At 42.8% G+C, this 23,199-nt stretch overlaps 2 protein-coding genes across 6 annotated transcripts in view; one reads left to right on the top strand and one right to left on the bottom strand.

Annotated features, from left to right (window-relative positions):
* The window catches only part of LOC110533448 (glutamate receptor ionotropic, kainate 4), a 95,910-nt gene extending 86,273 nt beyond the window's left edge, over positions 1 to 9,637 (top strand). For both annotated transcript variants that reach the window (XM_021617662.2, XM_021617660.2), the window contains exons 13-20: positions 367 to 480; positions 3,073 to 3,182; positions 5,403 to 5,576; positions 5,863 to 6,028; positions 6,219 to 6,444; positions 7,018 to 7,146; positions 7,603 to 7,721; positions 8,162 to 9,637. In XM_021617662.2, the coding sequence (XP_021473337.2) occupies positions 367 to 480; positions 3,073 to 3,182; positions 5,403 to 5,576; positions 5,863 to 6,028; positions 6,219 to 6,444; positions 7,018 to 7,146; positions 7,603 to 7,721; positions 8,162 to 8,527 (1,404 nt within the window). In that variant the 3' untranslated portion in view covers positions 8,528 to 9,637. The remainder of the gene's footprint in view (positions 1 to 366; positions 481 to 3,072; positions 3,183 to 5,402; positions 5,577 to 5,862; positions 6,029 to 6,218; positions 6,445 to 7,017; positions 7,147 to 7,602; positions 7,722 to 8,161) is intronic.
* Positions 9,467 to 18,521, bottom strand: cenatac (centrosomal AT-AC splicing factor). Of its 4 annotated transcripts, XR_005053596.1 has the most exons (12): positions 17,946 to 18,519; positions 17,640 to 17,806; positions 17,354 to 17,452; positions 17,190 to 17,256; positions 16,792 to 16,854; positions 15,597 to 15,661; positions 13,232 to 13,349; positions 13,090 to 13,120; positions 12,903 to 13,001; positions 10,600 to 10,628; positions 9,908 to 10,040; positions 9,467 to 9,799 (listed from the first exon to the last, which is right to left on the bottom strand). XR_005053596.1 is itself a non-coding variant. In XM_021617664.2 (11 exons), the coding sequence occupies exons 1-11, from the start codon at positions 18,060 to 18,062 to the stop codon at positions 9,679 to 9,681; spliced, it is 1,080 nt and encodes a 359-aa protein (XP_021473339.2). In that variant the 5' UTR covers positions 18,063 to 18,509; the 3' UTR covers positions 9,467 to 9,678. The 4 variants fall into 4 exon arrangements, 2 of the variants coding, with proteins under 2 accessions (XP_021473339.2, XP_021473340.2); XM_021617664.2 differs by lacking the exon at positions 10,600 to 10,628 and having other exon boundaries at positions 17,946 to 18,509; XM_021617665.2 differs by lacking the exon at positions 10,600 to 10,628 and having other exon boundaries at positions 13,232 to 13,346; positions 17,946 to 18,509.
* Between the last annotated feature and the right edge of the window lie 4,678 nt (positions 18,522 to 23,199).

Raw genomic sequence — 23,199 nt, 5'->3', positions numbered from 1 at the left:
AAATGGAGGTGTACCTGTGGATGTATTTCAAGGCCTACCTTCAAACTCAGTTCCTCCTTGCTTGACATCATGGGAAAATCAAAAAGAAATCAGGCAAGACCTCATAAAAAAAAATTGTAGACCTCCACATGTCTGGATCATCCTTGGGAGCAATTTCCAAATGCCTGAAGGTACCACGTTCATCTGTACAAACAACAGTACGCATGCTGAATTTTTCTGTGTGGGTGGGCCCCAGCAGGAATCGAACCCACAATCCTGACGTTTCATGTGCTACTAACTGAGCCACACAGGACCGGTTTGCCATATTTACCTTTCGCTAACTGCAGTAGGCTAACACTGCAGTTGGCTAAATGTTATCTCTTCCAGAAAGCTGACCTGGCTGTAGCGGGGCTCACCATCACCTCAGAGAGAGAGAAGGTCATTGACTTCTCCAAACCCTTCATGACCCTGGGCATCAGCATCATGTACACAGCACACATGGTGAGACACACACACACCTACACACACACACACAAAACCTTGCTTAGAGAACATCTTAAACAATGGTAACCAACTTTAGTCCAGGAGGAAATATAGAATGAAGTTGCCCCTAGACTCTGATCTTGGGTCAGTTTTTTTGCAGCTGATCCTAGATCAGTTCTCAAACTGTGTGCAAACATATTTGAGACTCAAAATTGAGCTCAGGTGCATCCTGATTCCATATATTTCTTTTTATTTAACTAGGCAAGTCAGTTAAGAACAAATTCTTATGATGGCCTACTGGGGAACAATGGATTAACTGCCTTGTTCAGGTGCAGAATGACAGATTTTTATATCGTCAGCTCAGGGATTCGATCCAGCAACCTTTCGGTTGCTGGCCCAACGCTCCAACCACTAGGCTACCTGCAGCCCCCATTGATCATCCTTAAGATGTTCCTACAACTTGATTAAAAGTCCACCTGTGATAAATTAAATTGATTGGACATGATTTCGAAAGGTACACATCTGTCTAAATAAGGTCCCACAGTTAACAGTGCATGTCAGACCAAAAACCAAGGCATGAGGTCGAAGGAATTGTCCGTTGAGCTCCGAGACAGGATTGTGTCGAGGCACAGATCTGGGGAAGGCAAATGTCTGCAGCATTGAAGGTGCCCAAGAACACAGTGGCCTCCATCATTCTTAAATGGAAGAAGTCTGGAACCACCAAGACTCTTCCTAGAGCTGGCCGCCCGGCCACAGTTCCCCTGTGGAGATGGGATAATCTTCCAGAAGGACAACCATCTCTGCAGCACTCCACCAATCAGGCCTTTATGGTAAAGTGACCAGACTGAAGCCACTCTTTAGCAAAAGGCACATGACAGCCTGCTTGGAGGCACTAAAGGACTCTCAGACCATGAGAAACAAGATTCTCTGGTCTGATGAAACCAACATTGAACTCTTTGGCCTGAATGTCTGGAGGAAACCTGGCACCATCCCTACGGTGAAACATGGAGGTGACAGCATCATGCTGTGGGGATGTTTTTCAGCAGCAGGAACTGGGAGACTAGTCAGGATCGAGGGAAAGATGAACAGAGAAAAGTACAGGGAGATCCTTGATGAAAACCTGCTCCAGAGTGCTTAGGACCTCAGGCTGGGGCGAAGGTTCACCTTCCAACAGGGCAATGACCCTAAGCACACAGCAAAGACAACGCAGGAGTGGCTTTGGGACAATTCTCTGAATGTCTTCGAGTGGCCCTGCCAGAGTGAACCCAATCGAACATCTCCTGGAGAGACCTGAAAATAGCTGAGCAGGGTCACTCCCCATCCAACCTGACAGAGCTTGAGAGGATCTGCACAGAATAATGGGAGAAACTCCCCAAATACAGGTGTGCCAAGCTTGTGGCATCATACCCAAGAAGACTCAAGGCTGTAATTGCTGCAAAGGTGCTTCAACAAAGTACTGAGTAAAAGGTCTGAATACTTATGTAAATGTAATATTTCATTATTTAACTTTTTATTTTATTTTTAATATCGACAAACCTGTTTTGCTTAGTCATTATGGGGTATTGTATGTAGATTGATGAGGGGGGGAAACTATTTAATCAATTTTAGAATAAGGCTGTAGCATAACAAAATGTTGAACAAGTCAAGGGGTCTTAATACTTTCCGAATGCACTGTATGTATGTATATATATTTTTTACTCTTCTTGTCATAGTAGAATGCATAAGGTACAATTTCAAAATTGGGCAGTGCATCATCAGTTCCTCTTGTCATGTTAGTCATTGCATACCTTAGAGAGCTATTTATAACTTTTCAGAAATGTCCAGATCAACTAGCCCATGTCAGCTAACGTTTTTCTATTTCATTTTTTTTTTGCGCAATTTTTTTGGTCACTTAAATATCACATCAATTCACCTTATACATGACAAAATGTGTAGAATTGCAGGAAATACGGTTTAAACCTGCAACATTTTACACAATTCTTGAACCGTGCTTGTGCCCATGGAAAAATATGTGACTATGTTCCTCATTGCTGGAAGAGGGGCTCCGAGTGAAAAAGTTTGGGAATCCCTGTCCTAGATCATATTGCAACTTCTACCCGGAGCATCCTGGAGAGCCTACAGGTAGTGCAACCTTTTCTTCTAACCTAGTGCTAACACACCAGCTTTGAATCATCAACTAATTCTCAAGACCTTGATTGGGTGAATCCAGTGTGAGAGTTCTGGGGTGGAACACAACCCTGCACACCCTGAAGCTCTCCAGGACCAGGGTTGGTGACAATTGGGCTCTCCAGGTTGGTGGCAACTGTTGTAAGAGGCACTAGATCATAATACTGACTCATAAATGTAATATATAACTATGCTGAAACTTTGAGTGTACCCCAATTCACTGTTTCTCATCAACCATATCAATGAGTGAATAGAACTATCCTGGCAACTGTTGAATCTCCATGGAATGGCTTTATAGCCTGGTGGATCCAGACTGAACACTACTTTCACTATTTGTTTCACTCCGCTTCTCAGTCTGGCTTCAAAACAATAGATGGACGAAGTGAAAACATAGTGAACGTAGGTACTGTCCAAGCTAAATTATTTATGTTCTTGCTTCTTTAGACACGTCGACCAGGCTACTGGTCCTTCCTAGACCCCTTCTCTCCAGGCGTATGGCTCTTCTTGCTGCTGGCCTACCTGATCGTCAGCTGTGTGCTCTTCCTGGTGGCCAGGTAAGTGTGCAGCTCAACACTGACACCTACAGATGTGGTCATACTGTACAGTTGAAGTCAGAAGTTCACATACGCTTAGATAAGATTCCTTAAAAATATTTTTTCAACCACTCCACAAATGTCTTGTTAACAAACTATAGTTTTGGCAAGTCGGTACCGGCATCTACTTTGTGCATGACACAAGTAATTTTTCCAACAATTGTTTACAGACAGATTATTTCACTTATAATTCACAGTATCACAATTCCAGTGAGTCAGAAGTTTACATACACTAAGTTGACTGTGCCTTTAAACAGCTTGGAAAATTCCAGAAAATGATGTCATGGCTTTCGAAGCTTCTGATAGGCTAATTGACATAATTTGAGTCAATTTGAGGTGTACCTGTGGATGTATTTCAAGGTCTACCTTCAAACTCAGTGCCTCTTTGCTTGACATCATGGGAAAACCAAAATAAATCAGCCAAGACCTCAGAAAATAATTGTAGACCTCCACAAGTCTGGTTCATCCTTAGAAGCAATTTCCAAACGCCTGAAGGTACCACGTTCATCTGTACAAACAACAGTACGCAAGTATAAACGCCATGGGACCACGCAGCCTTAATACCGCTCAGGAAGGAAACCCGATCTGTCTCCTAGAGATGAACGTACTTTGGTTAGAAAAGGGCAAATCAATCCCAGAACAGCAAAGGACCTCGTGAAGATGCTGGAGGTACAAAAGTATCTATATCCACAGTAAAACGAGTCCTATATCGACATAACCTGAAAGGCCACTCAGCAAGGAAGAAGCCACTGCTCCAAACCGCCATAAAAAAGCCAGACTACGGTTTGCAACTGCACATGGAGACAAAGATTGTACTTTTTGGAGAAATGTCCTCTGGTCTGATGAAACAAAAATATAACTGTTTGGCCATCGTTATGAGGAAAAAGGGGGAGGCTAAAACGGGGGGGCTTGCAAGCCGAAGAATACCATCCCAACCGTGAAGCACGGGGTGGCCGCATCATGTTGTGGGGGTGCTTTGCTGCAGGGGGGACTGGTGCACTTCACAAAATAGATGGCTTCGTGAAGAAGGAAAATTGTGGATATATTTAAGCAACCTCTCAAGACATCAGTCAGGAAGTTAAAGCTTGGTCACAAATGGGTCTTCCAAAGTTGTGGCAAAATGGCTTAAGGACAACAAAGTTAAGGTATTGGAGAGGCCATCACAAAGCCCTGACCTCAATCCTACAGAAAATGTGTGGACAGAACTGAAAAGGCGTGTGTGAGCAAGGAGACCTACAAACCTGACTCAGTTACACTAGCTCTGTCAGGAGGAATGGGACAAAATTCACCCAACTTATTGTAGGAAGCTTGTGGAAGGCTACCCAAAACGTTTGACCCAATTTAAAGGCAATGCTACCAAATAATAGAGTGTATGTAAACTTTTGACCCACTGGGAATGTGATGAAAGAAATAAAAGCTGAAATAAGTCACTCTACTATTATTCTGAAATTTCACATTCTTAAAATAAAGTGGTGATCCTAACTGACCTAAAACAGGGAATTTTTTACGGGGATTAAATGTCAGGAATTGTGAAAAACTGAGTTTAAATGTATTTGGCTAAGGTGTATGTAAACTTCTGACTTCAACTGTATATACTGGCACCCTTGCATGATTCACTATTTATTCTAAAATAGGTTGAAATTGAAAAAGCATTGGATGTTGACACGTTTGATTTACAACTACACAGGACACACACACAAATGTATCTGAACTGAAATTGAGATTTTTCATGTCAAAAATGGGCTGGACTAAATTATTCAAAGTTCGAATTCATTTGGTTAGAGGCAATGATTCTCGTTTACTCTGTAATATCTCAACTGTGGTATTCAACCAGTTTTGAAAAGGACATAAAAAACAGAACATTCTGTACCATTCCACTCCATTGTAAAGTGCAAGGGTGCCAAAATATTTGACCACATCTGTACTGGCAGTGATGTGGAAGTGCAACAAGTGCTCTATTCTGAAGCTGCTGTCTACTTTCCACACCACATTTTGCGACCTGTCTGGTAGGCACAAAAGGGAGGAAATCATTTGAAAACGGCAAATTAAAATTAGCTAGATAAGTTGTATCTTATCTCACGTGTTTTCAAATCGTTTTCTTCTGTTGTGTGCTTATTCAACATGATCATAGATGTATACTATAATTTTCCCTACAATGACAACACGGTTTTTATTCCCAAGGCTAACGCCATATGAGTGGTGTAGTTCTGAGCCATGCTTGCGGGGGCCCTGTAAACTGGTGCTGAACCAGTACACTCTGGGAAACAGTCTGTGGTTCCCTGTAGGGGGGTTCATGCAGCAAGGCTCAGCCATCACCCCCCATGCCCTGTCCACACGCTGCCTCAGCGCTGTCTGGTGAGTAGACTACACAAGAAACCCCTACATAGGGACTGAATTGACCCAACGGCACGCAAATACGCACAGACGTTGTACATTTGCCAACACAAAAATAACCATTGGCCATTCACATTGATACACACACACACAGGTATTGATGCACTCCATGCTTACCACGCTGTATGAACCAATTTGACTGTCTCGCGCTAAACAAGACTTGCACCTCAATACGCAAATGGAGCTTGCGCTTAATGGAGAGCCTTCCTGTGTACTAAGCAGCTTGTGCTGTTCCTTCCTGCTGCAGGTGGTTCTTCACCCTGATCATAGTGTCCTCCTACACAGCCAACCTGGCTGCCTTCCTCACCGTTCACAGGATGGAGGTGCCCATCGAGTCTGTGGATGACCTGGCGGACCAGACCACCATAGAGTACGGCACCATGCAGGGAGGGTCCACCATGACCTTCTTCCAGGTAGAGAGAGAGAGAGTGTGTGTGTGAGAAAGGAGTCATAATGCTTGCTATCTCACACTTAGTTTCCCAGCGGACAAAACTTCTATCACAGTAACATTGTTTCAACCAGTTTTCCTTCTGGGTTATAGCCCACTGATTTTTTTTTTTTTTTTTTTACAGCCTTGTCTTTATCTCTCTTGCTTGCCCACAGAACTCTCAGTACCAGACCTACCAGCGCATGTGGAACTTCATGCATGCCAAGCAAACCAGTGTGTTTGTGAAGAGCACGGAGGAAGGCATCGACCGGGTGCTCAAGTCCAACTACGCCTACCTGTTGGAGAGCACCATGAATGAGTACTACCGCCAGCGCAACTGTAACCTCACCCAGATAGGAGGCATGCTGGACACCAAAGGCTACGGCATCGGCATGCCACTGGGTAAGACCTGTATCTTCAGAAGTGCACAATGTAACTTTTTTTCAGACTGCCTTAAAATACTTTCAATCTTTGAACCTTCTGGATCGTCCAGTGTTTGCTGCACCAAGAGAATAAAGTGTTATATCTGCAAATACAAAGAACTGAGAGGCTGGGATTCCATACTTCTGTAGTTGGTCAAACGAGAGCAGTGACCGCTTGTCATAAAGAAATTATTCCCTTTTCTGCCCAAGACTATAATATGCTGTCCTTTGTAGGGAGAGATTGATTATTGCAACAGTCTGTATAAGGGGATAGAGGGTTATTCCATTTCATAAATCTGTGCAGTTTCTAAATGCCTTATTGAGTCTATAATAGGATTATCAGACACGGGTTATGTAGCTCTTTGAGAAAGAAAACATCTGAAAGTTACCTTCAGTGTTCTCATTGTTTTCTGTTCATAGTACCGCCTTTGTTGCAAAATGTTTCTCCCGTTTTGTGCCAACTGAACACAACCCTGCTGACAGAATGTCTATAATTAGGTGATCTGAAGTCATTTGCAGTTTATTCATAATAAACTGTATTCTATGTTATCAGGCTCAGTGTACCGGGACGAGATCGACCTGGCCGTACTCAAACTCCAAGAGGACAACAGGCTGGAGATCCTTAAGAGGAAGTGGTGGCAGGGAGACAAGTGTTCCAATGAGGATGACCGTCGAGCACAGGGTACACTTTCATACACAATCTTAATTACTGTCCATAGACAAGAAAATATACAGTATCAGTGCATCTTGTCTCTAAACTGAAGTTATAGAACTGCTGGAATTGGAACCACAATCTGCTGACTTAAAGTCAAGTATATTTATTTAACATAGTACACAACAGAAGACAACACTGTGGGGAAAATCTCCAAGCATTCAACAACTATATACAGCGATGGTGATGCACATCAATGTCAAAAGAGTAAGGCTGGGATTCAATCTGATCGCCGGTCATAGGCATTGCAGCTTTTAAAGGCCATGTTCCTGTGTTTGCGGAGCTTACATTCACGGTAAACACTGCATATGCTGGCTCAATTTGAAATAGCCTTTAAAAGCCGCATTGCCTTTAACCCGCGATTGGATTGAATCACGGCCTAATTTATCACCATTAAACCACTAAGAGCTCTTCTCTCTGTGGTAGGGCTGGGCATGGAGAATATAGGTGGGGTCTTTATTGTCCTGTTGTCTGGTCTACTGCTGGCTGTGTTCATGGCGGGGCTGGAGTTTGTCTGGGTGCAGCAACACTCTCCGAGGTCAGAGGTGAGGTGTCATCTGTAGCTGCTCTCCCAGCTTAGTAGCCAGCTGCCCTCTTAGGGTCAAATCCTAACTCCCACTTAAGTCAATCTTCACTCAGGCCGTGATTCAACCCTAGGAGCGTTATAGAGCAGCGCACTATACAGCCAACAACACATCTTTTAAAGGCATTTTCCCTGGCGTTCGCATTCATGGTAAAAGCTGCTAATGAAAGACAGACAAAAATACTTTACAATTTGCATACATTTATGCTTTTGTTCTTCAGTATGTAAGGTTTCACACCTGCTTGACAATGCAACTTTACATCTGAAGTTAAACAAATTTCAACCTAGACCTCGCAAAGAATGTAAAGGGGAGGGGAAAAAAGCTTTAAACCAAAGCACTGATAACCAGCAATCCATCTCGTTTCAAAAGATGGACTTATGGTTCTGCCCTTTCTGTTCTAGTTGTCCATGTGTACAGAGATGCTGAGGGCTCTCCATGGGATCCTGCTGTGCGAGGACAGTATGGCACTGCATGGTTTACGAGGCCCAGGGATATTACTACAAACAAACACTTCACTCCCAGAGGAGCATGGCAGGACCAAGACAGCCACTTGCACCCTCAGTAACGGCATGGTGTGCGGGATGGACAACAGCGGCAGCGGTCCTATGGAGTCACAGTCTCATAGACTGGCACAGGAAGCCATTTTGGGTCCACAGGGCTGCACTCACGTCCGCATCTGCCCAGAGTGCAGGGGATATAAAGGACTGCGGGTGCAAACACTGCTACCCAGAAAACACTCACCAAACCTCAGAGAGGAGAATGTTTAGTGCAGGGTTCCCCAACTGGTGATTTTATTTGGCCCTCCCAAGTTTGAGCAAAACTAAATATTATTTGTTGGACATAAGACTGAAAACACATCTCCAAGTGATTTTAATGTTGGAAACCTGTTCTAAAGTGTAGAGATGTGTGATCATATACACATGTAAAAGCAAGGTTTGAAATTATTTTAGTGAAATATTTGTTTGGGGTTTTTGCAGTTTACAAATGTGTAATTATGTTCCGGCCCCCTGACCATTGCTCAACATAAAATCTAGTTGATGATCCCTGGTTTAGGGGGGCTGTGGCACTGACAACTGAGGTGAATGTTTGAACTAGTGACAGCGTTCATTGTTTTCTGTGTATTCTACACACATGCCGTTTCGTGATTGTCTAGATCGGGTTTTATAGAGAGCCGATTACACCTGCGCACTGACGGCATCACATCATCCAGAAACATTATAGACAGTGGATGAATATAAAATGTATCTTTGCCTGTGTGAGTGACAAAAAAAAATGACTTGAATAATTTAATGGATGTTTTTTGTACAATGATGACAAGTTTTATTTGCACATTTGACTTCTACGCGGCCATCTTTTTGGACTTGACTTCAGCTAAAATGCAATACCGAAAGTGTCCTGGTTTCAGTGGAAAGCGTGCTTCCAGACTGGAACCCTGGGGCCTTGGACAACTGGCCCAGGGTCAGTGCTGTCTTTGCACTTTATTTCATTAATGTTCAGACAGGTTAATAACCACGGAACCCAAAGATTGAGGATGGCGAAACGCCATCTAATGAAATAAAGTGCAAAGACCAACAAGTGGACCAGGGTCCATGCTAAGGCCCCAGGGTCCAGTCTGGAAGCATGCTTTACACTAGGACAGTATTTCACTAGACCCAGCCCCAACTAACGGCTAATGCCGCTCCCCACATTCTACTACATATGTGAGACACAGGGGCGTGGCTGTAGTCCAGTTCATTATTTTATTTTAAAACAAGTACCAAAAACATTGGCCGGGAATCAAATTTGAAACGGGCATAGTGAGCTTGACATTTAAAGGTAATTTACAATTGAGCCTAGTTCATTATATCCTGAAATAAAGGCTTTTCATGGTTTCCAAACAAATGTCATGTTTTTTTAACTGCTTTGTTCTGTAACATTTCTATGTACAATGCATACTATAGTCACTGTTCAGGCGGTTTGGTTTCTTTGTTCCCTCAGCACCCTGATCCCTCTTTCTCTTTTGTCTGTTGGTCTGTCCCTCTTCCTCTCTGAACTGGTGCCTAGTAGAGCAAAACAAAGTTAAATTCACACAAGATGATGATTTCACTTCCATGTGCCATGTAAATTGAAACTCTGTATAGTCAGTTTTTGCAGGACAAGTACATCACCTGGATTGCCAGCGGCGTCCGCTGTTCCACACCCGGCCGAAAGAGGGCAGCCAGTTGGCATCTGTCTGGGAGCTATGGTCAAAGTTTGCCCCCACCCGGTTAGGGGGGAGTTTCTTCAGCTTCTCCTGCTCCTCTGTGTGGGGAGAGATGGCAACATGAGTGTCAGGGGTTGTATTCATTTGGCACTGAACAAAAGAGGGACAACCTGGACTTGTCCAATAAGAAATGCTCATTGTTATTTTTTCATTGCAAAACATTGTCGCGTATTCATTTTGCCGATTCTGTTGCAAAACATTTCAAACGGAAGAAAACGAAACGGGGAGGGACCTACCTCAATTTGTCCAATAGACTTGTTTAAGTTGTAAATCATACCATTTTGCAACTGTTTGGACTAATAAATTACAGCCCTGGGCCCAGTTTCCAAAAAGCATCTTAAGGCCAAGTTCGTTAAAAGCATCGTTACATCTGAGCGGTTTCCTAAAACCAAAGTTATTAACGTTGCACTTTAAAAACGCTCGTAATCTAAATGCCTGCTTCAGACCACTCGTAGAACAGCTAAGTGCGTCGTTAGATGCTTTTTTTTTTGCCCTCCTGCGTCACATTATACACAGATCTCCGCTAAACAAACAAAATCAAATTGCACTTGTCACATGCGCCGAATACAACCAGGTGTAGAACTTTGAAATGCTTACATTGTTGGTTAGGGCTCGTAAGAAAATACCTATAAAAAAAGAAAAGTAACAAATAATTAAAGGCAGCAGTAAAATAATGCAATGGGTAGCCATTTGATTAGATGTTCCGGAGTCTTATAGCTTGGGGGTAGAAGCCTCTTGGACCTAGACTTGGCACTCCGGTACCGCTTGCCATGTGGTAGCAGAGAGAACAGTCTGTGGCTGGAGTGTTTAACAATTTTTAGGGCCTTACTCTGACACCGCCTGGTATAGAGGTCCTGGATGGCAGGAAGCTTGGCCCCAGTGATGATGTACTGGGCCGTACGCACTACCCTCTCGTGCTTTGCGGTCGGAGGCCGAGCAGTTGCCAGGCAGTGATGCTCTTGATGGTGCAACTGTAGAACCTTTTGAGGATCTGAGAACCCATGCCAAATCTTTTCAGTCTTTTAAGGGGGGATAGGTTTTGTCACGCCCTCTTCACAACTGTCTTGGTGTGCTTGGACCAGGTTTGTTTGTTGATGTGTACGCCAAGGAACTTGAAGCTCTCAACCTGCTCTGCTACAGCCCCGTCGATGAGAATGGGGGCGTGCTCGGTCCTCCTTTTCCTGTAATCCACAATCATCTCCTTTGTCTTGATCATGTTGAGGGAGAGATTGCCCTGGCACCACACGATCAGGTCTCCGACCACCTCCCTATAGGTGGTCTCGTTGTCGGTGATTAGGCCTACCACTGTTGTGTCATCAGCAAACTTAGCGATAGTGTTGGAGTTGTGCCTGGCCGTGCAGTCATGAGTGAACAGGGAGTACAGGAGGGAACTAAGCACGCACCTGAGGGGCACCCATGTGGCAGATATTACCTACCCGTACCACCTCGGGGTTGCCCATCAGGAAGTCCAGGATCTAGTTGCAGAGGGAGGCGTTTAGTCCCAGGGTCCTTGGCTTAGTGATGAGCTTTGAGGGCACTATGGTGTTGAACGCTGAGCTGTAGTCAATGAATAGCATTCTCACATAGGTGTTCCTTTTGTCCAGGTGGGAAAGGGCAGTGTGGAGTGAAATGGAGATTGCATCATCTGTGGATCTGTTGATAATGGTGTTTGTGAGCTATGACCAGCCTTCCAAATCATTTCATGGCTACAGACATGAGTGCTACGGGTCGGTAGTGATTTAGGCAGGTTAGTGTTCTTGGGCAGTGAAGACACTTGCCAGTTGGTCAGCGCATGCTCAGAGTACAAGTTGACCTGTTTAAAAGGTCTTACTCGCTGTGGAGAGCGTGATCAGTCATCTGGAACATGCATGTGTTGGTAGGCTTGTGTCACTGGGCAGCTCTCGGCTGTGCTTTCCTTTGTAGTCCTAATGGTTTGGAAGCCCTGCCACAGCCGACGAGCGTTGGAGCTGTTGTAGTATCGATCTTAGTCCTGTATTGGCGCTTTTCCTGTGATGGTTCGTCGGTCCCGCTCCGTGAAAGCGGCAGCTCTAGCCTTTAGCACAGTGCGAATGTTGCCTGTAATCCATGGCTTCTGGTTGGGGTAAGTACATAGTCACTGTGGGGACGACGTCCTCAATGCACTTATTGATAAAGCCAGTGACTGAGGTGGTATACTCCTCAATGCCATCGGAAGATCCACAAGGTTTACCCGTTTCTCTGACCACCGATAACTTCAGAACATAGTTAACTATAAATACATGGCCAATGTCTTTGCAATTTTGATATGTCAAATGAAAATCGAGATGACTGCATTAAATATTGAAAGCATTCTTATATTAAAGGTAAGATTTTAATTGACAAAGCTGGTCTGAGAGCAGCACTGCCTTTCTTTTGATCTTATGCTCCAACGACGCACTTTGACTTCTCTCTGCATGCTGTTTTGGGAAACGCATGTTACTCTGTTGTGGGAAAGATGCATTTTTAAAAACATTCAAGCCTAAGTTCCAACGCTATCGGGTATACGAGCCCAGGTCTACAGATTGCACACGACCCTGATCTACCAAGGACTAAATGGGCTGTGGTCAAAACCAAACCTAGTACGGACTGAATTTAGAGCCCTTTCACCAGGTGGTCCCAAAAATTAACTGTCTACTTGAGGAGTTAAGTAATTAGTGGGTGGATTTGTAAAATGGTAGTTTGAGTCGGTGCTTTTTCAATGGGTGTCATCCATCCATCCAGTAATGACAATGAAAATGATTGAACGACACAAAGGGAAAAATGGTCCGTCTTTTCACATATGCAACTCGTCCGAAAAATAGTTGACTTAAGTCGGATTAAAACGGACAATGATATGTCATACACGATTTCATCTGTGTTTGTCTGAACCCTAAAGGACCTACTCTGTTTGAGGAAGTCCTGGAGTGATGGACCGATCGCCTGCTCCATTGTCCCAGACCTGCCCTCATTGGGGTCCTCCTGTAACCATGGAGGGATGGCTCCTACAACAGTCATCAAAACCTATTCACCAACTTAGACAACAATACAGTGACTAATAGATGCTGAAGTATCGTTTTCATTTTCAATTACCTGTGTGAACATTTCCACTGTTGGATGAATCCTGCCATCCAAAAGGAAATAATATTAGTAAAGTATTTTATTATTTGACAGGTCACTTACTCATGAAGAGAAAATATAGTTGTCATGATTGACGAGCAACGTGTCAGCGTACCTGGTAGCCAATGAAGGTCAGGCCCTGTCCAGGGCCTGCCCACTGCCTGGCCACCATTTGGTCGACCCGACCAGACCTGGCCTGCTCATCGGATCCAGGGGCCCTGAAGTGAGAGCTACTGCCAAAGTTCAAATTAGGTGATACAGAACTCACAAAGACACAGATTACTTGAATAATATTACATACAGCCCATTTACAGGTGCATTCTGTAAGCTTTACAAATGCAAGGAGACCCTGATGTCTATAATATATCTGCCCTGGTCCATGGTGTACCAACAGCTTCTACCTGATTAACTGAATTTACATTTTACTGTATGTTACAATATCCATGCAAATAATGTTAAATTAGTTTACTAAGCTAAGTGAGGCAAAACATATAGGGGGATATTTCAGCCATTTGGAAAGACCTTCGAGCAATGGGATTTAGAGGTTGTAGGTTCAATTTGGGAAAACATCTGGGCCATGTTAACTAAGGACTAAACAGGTGAAATCCCAAATCGACCACTAGACCCTTATCACTTTTAAGGATCAGAGGATTTGACAGCTCCACTTGCTCACTGATAGGCTAGGTGGACGTTTAACCATATTGCTTATACATATCCTCTTAGGTCTCCACAAGTGCATACAGTGCTTTGTCATTTAAAAGTTGCAGCGTAGTGCAGCACAGGTTGCATGGTGCTGCAGAATTCTATGGCACATTATTTAAGTGCCAACCACTGGTACCATTAAATGCTAGTTAGTGCTAATTTGACCACCAGAGGGCATCTTTGAGAAGCATTTGATAGCCTTCAATAGCAGAAAACTTTTGTAAGAACATAGTAAATGGGAATGATTAAGAAATATTGCTTAATATTATGGTGTTTCTATTCCAAGAAAAACCCTCTGTTTCCAAAGGAGTAGGCTGTTAACTGACTTGCCTTGTTAAAAAAGGTTACACTAAGAGCATAACATTTCTCTACCATAATTTTAGTCTAACAAATACCCAAACAGATTCAGTCAAAATAAAAATCGAATTGATTTATCGAGACCAGTCCACATGTTTGTCTTAGAGCAGCGCGAAATAGTTATAGGAAAATGCTTCAAATCCTATTGCTTCTAACTTCAATATGCTCTTTAAATAAATAAAACAGAACATTACTCAACACTAGTGAGACTCATGTCGCCTACGGTACTCTCCGCCAATAATAGAGGATTTGAGGATTCTAAATTAAAACCAAAAGCCGCCTCCTGGTTCTCCCGGTGGCAGCCGGCACGGGTATCAAACCCGCATCTGTGGCAACGCATTTTGCATTGGGGTGACTTAGACAGCTGCGCCACTGGGGAGGCCCCATCCACAAAGTATAAATACAGAGAGGTGTTGGTAAAGGTATATTGTCCTGCTAATAGCCCATAATGGGATATTATAATACTGTACATGGTGTCCAGGTCAGGATACCCAAAAATGTATTTATTAAAAGACCAACAGAAAGAATATTGGAAAGTTGGAGCCATGACCAATATTTATTGTCCTGCTAATAACAGGGTTAATATCTGTGAGAATGTCCAAGGGGCTTTTATATACTTCTAAATTAATAAATCACTTTGTTTAAAAAAAATACTATTTTGGAGATGATTTTGTTTTCAAATAACGGAAATTGAGTGAGGAAAAAGGCCATTCTTGAACATGGGGTGAGACATTGTTACTAATTTGTAAATAAAGCCTGTTTGTTATTTAGAATTAATTATTTCTGTTTTTAGAGGGAGAGAAACCAAAAACCTAGTTCTCATGGGTCTCCCAGTCAAGCCGGCACAGGTGTTGAACCAGCATCTGTAGCAACACAGCTTGCACTGCTTAGCAGTGTCTTAAACGTTGAGCCACTCAGGCGCTGTACAACGTGACCGGTCAGGAGTGGGCTACAGTAAGAGCAAATAATCCTAACAAAATAAAATAAAAACCTTAGTGTAAAAGTTTTAGTAAGTAATACTGAAGTCATGTACAATTATCAGTTTCTATTTAGGTTTATATCTCCCATCAATTAGAGACACAGTAGGACACAAAAGCATAATCAGTGCTCTAACTCCCCCTTGCGCTGGTCTGGAGCAATGAAGTGGTGACACAGGGTACCATACTAAACCACAAATTACCTCAGCATAATCACAAAACTTTTAGTGGAACAACCACAGTAGGGTGGGGTTTAGGGGTCAATTTGGGATTGGGTAATCGACAAACAGGAAGGGACTACCTGGACTTGTCCAATAAACAATTTTTTGTTCACTGCTTCAAAACATTCTGCTACAGTGTCCTACTGAACAAACCCCAGTATATCATTAGAACTACAGTACAATAACATTAACACCATCTTATAGAAGGACAACAACGTCTTACCTGGAAGCCTCGTCCACTGAGTTGCAAGGGCCCTCTGTGTTCGATAGCTCCAGCTCTGCCTTAGGCTGAGGTTGATTCAGGAAAAGCCAACAGTGGTTCATACACCAGACTCCAACAACATGGCGTAACTTTACCTCATAGCTTCCAATAATGTGACAAAATGTGAACTTACATCAGAGCATCTATACTGAATAAAAATATAAATGCAACATGTAACAATTTTACTGAGTTACAGTTCCTATAAGGGAATCAGTCAATTGAAATAAATTCATTAGGCCCTAATCTATGAATTTCGCATGACTGGGAATACAGATACGCATCTATTGGTCACAGATACCTTAAAAATGAGCCTCGGGATCTCGTCACACCGATGCATTCATGCCATCGGGAAAATGCAATTGTGTTTGTTGTCCCAAGGTTATGCCTGCCCATACCATAACCCCACCACCCCCATAGAGCACTCTTTTCAAAACGTTGACATCAGCAAACCGCCCACCCATACGACACCATACACATGGGCTGCGGTTGTGAGTCCGATTGGACGTACTGCCAAATTCTCAAAAACTATGTTGGATGCGGCTCATGGTAGAGAAATGAACAACATTATCTGGCAACAGCTCTGGTATACATTCCTGCAGTCAGCATGTCAATTGCACACTCCCTCAAAACTTGAGACATCTTGACATTGTGCAGTTGTCACAACACAATTGGACTTTGTATTGTCCCAAGCACAAGTGTAATGGTCGTGCTGTTTAATCAGCTTCTTGATATGCCACACCAGGCATGTGGATGGATTATCTTGACAAAGGAGAAATGCTCACTAACAGGGTTTTAAACAAATTTGTGCACAACATTTTAGAGAAATAAGCTTTTTGTGCGTATGGAAAATGTCTGGGATCTTTGATTTCAACTCGTGAAACATGGGACCAACACTTTACATGTTACATTTATACTTTTGTTCAGTGTATGTACAAAACATTATTGAATATAAAAGGTGTATCAGATTGTCCCAAATGGCACCCTATACATATAGCTCTGGTCAAAAGTAGTGCACAATGAGTCCTAGTCAAAAGTAGTGCACCATGTAGGGAATACAGTGCAATTTTGATACCATCGCACTACAAATATCACACTTGATCAAACTAGGGAGGTCACAGCGATATGGATACTGTTGTTGCATCCTGGGTAAACAAACCTCTATGAGAGACTGAAGGACCTCCTGGCGATGCTGTTCCTGAGCTCGGATATGAGTGGCTTGCTAGGGGACAAACACCCACAGTCAGATGTCACCATGGCTAGAACAGAGTTCTCACATTCACAGTATGGACCAGTATTAATAATACATCTCAGTCACTAAAAGAGCATTCATTACATGTCTTCTAGAGGAAAACGTCAGGGCCCGTATTCACAAAGTGTCTCAGTCGGAGTGCCTTTCCAGGATCAGTTTTGCCTTTTAAGTCAATGAATAAGAGGCGAGACCTGATCCTAGGTCAGTATACCTACTTTGAGACGCTTTGTGAATGTGGCCCTTTTTCCTCTAGAAAGTCATACAATGCAATTATATCACTCTTTAAAAGTTATTTCATGTCCTACCTGCTTGATAAGCCCATCCTCCTTATCCTCAAATGAGCCTAAAGCTTTTGCCACCTCCGTTTTAAATCTAAAATGAAAACAAAAAGGTTGAGGCATATTACACATTTTCCAAAGTGAACTTGTAGGCTAAAACAACTTTTAGCTAACGGTAGAGGAGTTCTTACCTCTCCATTTCATTTTCTGTGATTATAAACTTGTCCCTCAATTTGGGATCAGCTTTGTTCTCCCACCAGAATGTGTGGGTGCCCTTCCTGTGGTCAGGCCTGAAATGACAATTGACCCCTGAGAAATATGCCAAACCACATTTTTACAAGCACATTGGTCAATAATAATGCCAGCCATCAGAAAAGTCCATTAATTAATAGAGAAAAGCAAATAAAAACTGCGTGAAAGCGTCCCATCTTTATATTAACATGAACATTAATTACATTAGTTAGTACTGCATCTTACCTGGCCATGTGTTCCAACAAGCCCCCGAACAACACAGTGATGTCGCCATCAGTGACGTCTCTCTCCACCTCAAGGCCGCAGCAGTAACACCAACATTTGCGTTTGTGCTGAGTGCAATCGAACCTCTCCACCTGGGGATTTTTTATCGTTCGACGCGCCTCTTTCACCTGTAAAACACAGGCATGTCTTTCAGGAATAGTTTATATGATTTGCATCTCATTGAGCAGGATACAAACATTTGTAGTAGCTAGGCGTAGCTAACGTTAGCTAGCTGGCATTGATGAGGCAGGCAGTTGCCAATTTTACCTTCTCGAGGAATTTAACAAGGACCACTTTGAGTTTGCTCTGGTGACTTTTTCCGAAGATGTGTGCTTTTCCGGAGAAAGATGTTTGCCTACATATCGCACAGTAAAATGCACCCATTTTCGACACGTCCCTTTGTTTTCTAGACGTTAGACCAACTCCATCCCCAAAATATGCATTGATCTAAAGCTGCAGGGTTGTTTATCTGGCTAGCTAGATTACGTTACTGTAGTTGATTTGCTAACCGAGCTCTCCCTGCCCTGTCTCGTGCAATATATTGCGTCTATTTATCATACATTGATCGATAAGGTGCAATTGCACACCATGCTCTTACTAAAATATCTAGTTACAATAGCTTTTGTAAGAACTAGTGTGTACACAAAATGCTAATTTAGACCGTTGTATCACTTCCGTGTCAAATTGTCGTTGAACTTCGTTCTTCTTCGATAAGGTTTAACGGCGGTTGGCATCCAATAAATGTTGCATTACCGCCACTTACTAGACTGGAGTATACCTCCCTTTACACTAGAAAAAATGCAACAAACACCCTACCATCTAATCCTACACTCACAAAAAAAACACCACCCTACTCCACTTTTTAAATATATCTAGTCCTACCTACCATACTTTTCACACCTAGGAACCTCCCTTCTACACACTGCTGCCATATGCCCATAAGCTTGACACCTGTAACAACAGAATGTATTCAGCACCAAAGCATGTACAGTATAACGTATATACCCAAACATCACTTTCTTGGACAAAGACTCAACATCAAAAGAACAGATAACATCAAAAGAACAGATAATGACTCGTGTTTCACCACTCACAACTTAAAAACAATGGTCACCCATGTTATAGTAGAAAATCATCAAAACACATTCATCATTATATGCTATTTTTTTTCTTCATATTTCTGATTAAACAGCACAGGTGCACCTTGTGCTGGAGACAAAAGGCCACTCTAAAATGTGCAGTTTTGTCACAACATAATGCCACAGATGTCTCAAGTTTTGAGGGCGTATGAAATTGGCATGCTGACTGCAGTAATGTCCACTAGACCTGTTGCCAGATAATTTAATGTTAATTTCTCTACCATTAGCCACCTTCAATGTGATTTTTAGAGAATTTTGGCAGTATGTCCAACCGGCCTCTCAACCGCAGACTATGTGTAACCCCACTAGCCTAGGACCTCCACATCCGGCTTCTTCACCAGCGGGAGCGTCTGAAACCAGCCACCCGGATAGCTGATGAAACTGAGGACTATTTCTGTATGAATAATGCACTTTTGTGGGGAAAAACTAATTCTGAATGTCTGGGCCTGGCTCCCAAGTGGGTGGGCATATGCCCTAGTTGCACCCCTGCCCAGTCGTGAAATCCATAGATTAGGGCCCGAAGAATTTATTTCAATAGGCTGATTTCCTTATAAGAAATAGTTGCATGTTGTGTTTATATTTTTGGTTAGTATATATATTGTGTTTAATGTGCATTTTATATTTGTCACATCTACTCCCACTCCTCCCCTCCGGCGTTCGCCTGGGATTCATCATTACACACACTTGGCATCTATCATTATGTGCACCTGCACATCATCATGAGGCACACCTGGACTCCATTACCTCACTTATTACCTCCTCTATATCTGGCATTCCAGATAGGTTCCTTCCCCAGTCAGTATTGATCCTGTGTTTATGCAAAGATGTTACTGTTATGTTGTTTTGGTCCATGTTTGTTGTTTTATTAAACGGTTCAGCTGCTTCTTGACAAAGTGTCTTTGTTACAATAGCTCCACAATTAAATAGGGTGCAGGCCTGCCAGCTTAGTGGAGTCTGCCACTAGCACACTCAGTGTAGTCAGCTCAGCTATCCCCATTGAGACCGTGTCTGTGCCTTGACCTAGGTTGGGCAAAACTAAACATGGCGGTGTTCGCCTTAGCAATCTCACTAGGATAAAGACCTCCTCCATTCCTGCCATTATTGACAGAGATCATGATACCTCACATCTCGAAATAGGGCTACTTATTAATGTTAAATCCCTTACTAAAAAGGCAGTTATAGTCAATTAACTAATCACTGATCATAATCTTGATGTGATTGGCCTGACTGAAACATGGCTTAAGCCTGATGTATTTACTGTGTTAAATGAGGCCTCACCTCCTGGTTACACTAGTGACCATATCCCCCGTGCATCCCGCAAAGGCGGAGCTGTTGCTAACATTTACGATAGCAAATTTCATTTTACAAAAAAAAAAAGACGTTTTCATCTTTTGAGCTTCTAGTCATGAAATCTATGCAGCCTACTCAATCATTTTTTATATCTACTGTTTACAGGCCTCCTGGGCCATATACAGCATTCCTCATTGAGTTCCCTGAATTCCTATTGGACCTTGTAGTCATAGCAGATAATATTCAAAATTTTGGTGACTTAATATTCACATGGAAAAGTCCACAAACCCACTCCAAAAGGCTTTCAGAGCCATCATCGACTCAGTGGGTTTTGTCCAACATGTCTCTGGCCCTACTCACTGTCACAGTCATACTCTGGACCTAGTTTTGTCCCATGGAATAAATGTTGTGGATCTTAATGTTTTTCCTCATAATCCTGGACTATCGGACCACCATTTTATTACGTCTGCAATTGCAACAAATAATCTGCTCAGACCCCAACCAAGGAGCATCAAAAGTCGTGCTATAAATTCACAGACAACCCAAAGATTCCTTGATGCCCTTCCAGACTCCTTCTGCCTACCCAAAAGCGTCAGAGGACAAAAATCAGTTAACCACCTAACTGAGGAACTCAATTTAACCTTGTGCAATACCCTAGATGCAGTTGCACCCCTAAAAACTTAAAACATTACTCAAAAGAAACTAGCTCCCTGGTACACAGAAAATACCCGAGCTCTGAAGCAAGCTTCCAGAAAATTGGAACGGAAATGGCGCCACACCAAACTGGAAGTCTTCCGACTAGCTTCGAAATCAAATCAAATCAAATTTTATTTGTCACATACACATGGTTAGCAGATGTTAATGTGAGTGTAGCGAAATGCTTGTGCTTCTAGTTCCGACAATGCAGTAATAACCAACGAGTAATCTAGCTAACAATTCCAAAAACTACTACCTTATACACACAAGTGTAAAGGGATAAAGAATATGTACATAAAGATATATGAATGAGTGATGGTACAGAGCGGCATAGGCAAGATGCAGTAGATGGTGTCGAGTACAGTATATACATATGAGATGAGTATGTAAACAAAGTGGCACAGTTTAAAGTGGCTAGTGATACATGTATTACATAAAGATGCAGTAGATGATATAGAGTACAGTATATACGTATTCCAATGAGATAAATAATGTAGGGTATGTAAACATTATATTAAGTAGCATTGTTTAAAGTGGCTAGTGATATATTTTACATCAATTCCCATTATTAAAGTGGCTGGAGTTGAGTCAGTGTGTTGGCAGCAGTGCCGTGCAGTATCGAAGAGCCCTCATTGCTGCTCGATCATCCTATTTTTCCAACTTAATTGAGGAAAATAAGAAGAATCCGAAATTTCTTTCTGATACTGTCGCAAAGCTAACTAAAAAGCAGCATTCCCCAAGCGAGGATGGCTTTCACTTCAGCAGTAATAAATTCATGAACTTCTTTGAGGAAAAGATCATGATTATTAGAAAGCAAATTACGGACTCATCTTTAAATCTGCGTATTCCTTCAAAGCTCAGTTGTCCTGAGTTTGCACAACTCTGCCAGGACCTAGGATGAAGGGAGACACTCAAGTGTTTTAGTACCATATTTCTTGACACAATGATGAAAATGATCATGGCCTCTAAACCTTCAAGCTGCATACTGGACCCTATTCCAACTAAACTACGGAAAAAGCTGCTTCCTGTGCTTGGCCCTCCTATGTTGAACATAATAAATGGCTCTCTATCCACCGGATGTGTACCAAACTCACTAAAAGTGGCAGTAATAAAGCCTCTCTTGAAAAAGCCAAACCTTGACCCAGAAAATAAAAAAACTATCGGCCTTTATCGAATCTTCCATTCCTCTCAAAATTTTTTGAAAAGGCTGTTGCGCAGCAACTCACTGCCTTCCTGAAGACAAACAATGTATACGAAACGCTTCAGTTGGGTTTTAGAACCCATCATAGCACTGAGACTGCACTTGTGAAGGTGGTAAATGACCTTTTAATGGCATTAGACCGAGGCTCTGCATCTGTCCTCGTGCTCCTAGACCTTAGTGCTGCTTTTGATACCATCAATCACCACATTCTTTTGCAGAGATTGGAAACCCAAATTGGTCTACACGGACAAGTTCTGGCCTGGTTTAGATCTTATCTGTCGGAAAGATATCAGCTTGTCTCTGTGAATGGTTTGTCCTCTGATAAATCAACTGTAAATTTTGGGGGTTCCTCAAGGTTCAGTTTTAGGCCACTATTGTTTTCAATATATTTAACCTCTTGGGGATGTCATTCAAAAACATAATGTTAACTTTCACTGTTATGCGGATGACACACAGCTATACATTTCAATGAAACATGGTGAAGCCCCAAAATTGCCCTCGCTAGAAGTCTGTGTTTCAGACATAAGGAAGTGAATGGCTGCAAACTTTCTACTTTTAAACTCGAACAAAACATAGAGGCTGATTTCAAGGTTTTACTACTAACCTACAAAGCATTACATGAGCTTGCTCCTACCTATCTCTCTGATTTGGTCCTGCCGTACATACCTACACGTACGCTACGGTCACAAGACGCAGGCCTCCTAATTGTCCCTAGAATTTCTAAGCAAACAGCTGGAGGCAGGGCTTTCTCCTATAGAGCTCCATTTTTATGGAATGGTCTGCCTACCCATGTCAGAGACGCAAACTCGGTCTCAACCTTTAAGTCTTTACTGAAGACTCATCTCTTCAGTGGGTCATATGATTGAGTGTAGTCTGGCCCAGGAGTGTGAAGGTGAACGGAAAGGCTTTGGAGCAACGAACCGCCCTTGCTCTCTCTGCCTGGCCGGTTCCCCTCTTTCCACTGTGATTCTCTGCCTCTAACCCTATTACAGGGGCTGAGTTACTGGCTTACTGGTGCTCTTCCATGCCGTCCCTAGGAGGGGTGCGTCACTTGAGTGGGTTGAGTCACTTGATGTGATCTTCCTGTCTGGGTTGGCGCCCCCCCCCCCCCCCCCCCCCTTGGGTTGTGCCGTGGCGGAGATCTTTGTGGGCTATACTCGGCCTTGTCTCAGGATGGTAAGTTGGTGGTTGAAGA

This window comes from Oncorhynchus mykiss, chromosome 10 (assembly GCF_013265735.2).
Source record: "Oncorhynchus mykiss isolate Arlee chromosome 10, USDA_OmykA_1.1, whole genome shotgun sequence".
Lineage (NCBI taxonomy): Eukaryota > Metazoa > Chordata > Actinopteri > Salmoniformes > Salmonidae > Oncorhynchus > Oncorhynchus mykiss.
The sequence above is the reverse complement of the archived record's forward strand: the minus strand, read 5'-3'. Positions and strand labels throughout refer to the sequence as shown.

Excerpts from the sequence above, each read along its gene's own strand:
- cenatac (XM_021617664.2), bottom strand. The coding sequence starts at position 18,062 with ATGGGTGCATTTTACTGTGCGATATGTAGGCAAACATCTTTCTCCGGA. Across the intron at positions 15,662-16,791 it reads TCCTTCAGTCTCTCATAGAG|CCTAAGGCAGAGCTGGAGCT; the intron begins GTTTGTTTACCC and ends AATCAACCTCAG. Across the intron at positions 9,800-9,907 it reads GGACGCCGCTGGCAATCCAG|GCACCAGTTCAGAGAGGAAG; the intron begins GTGATGTACTTG and ends TTGCTCTACTAG.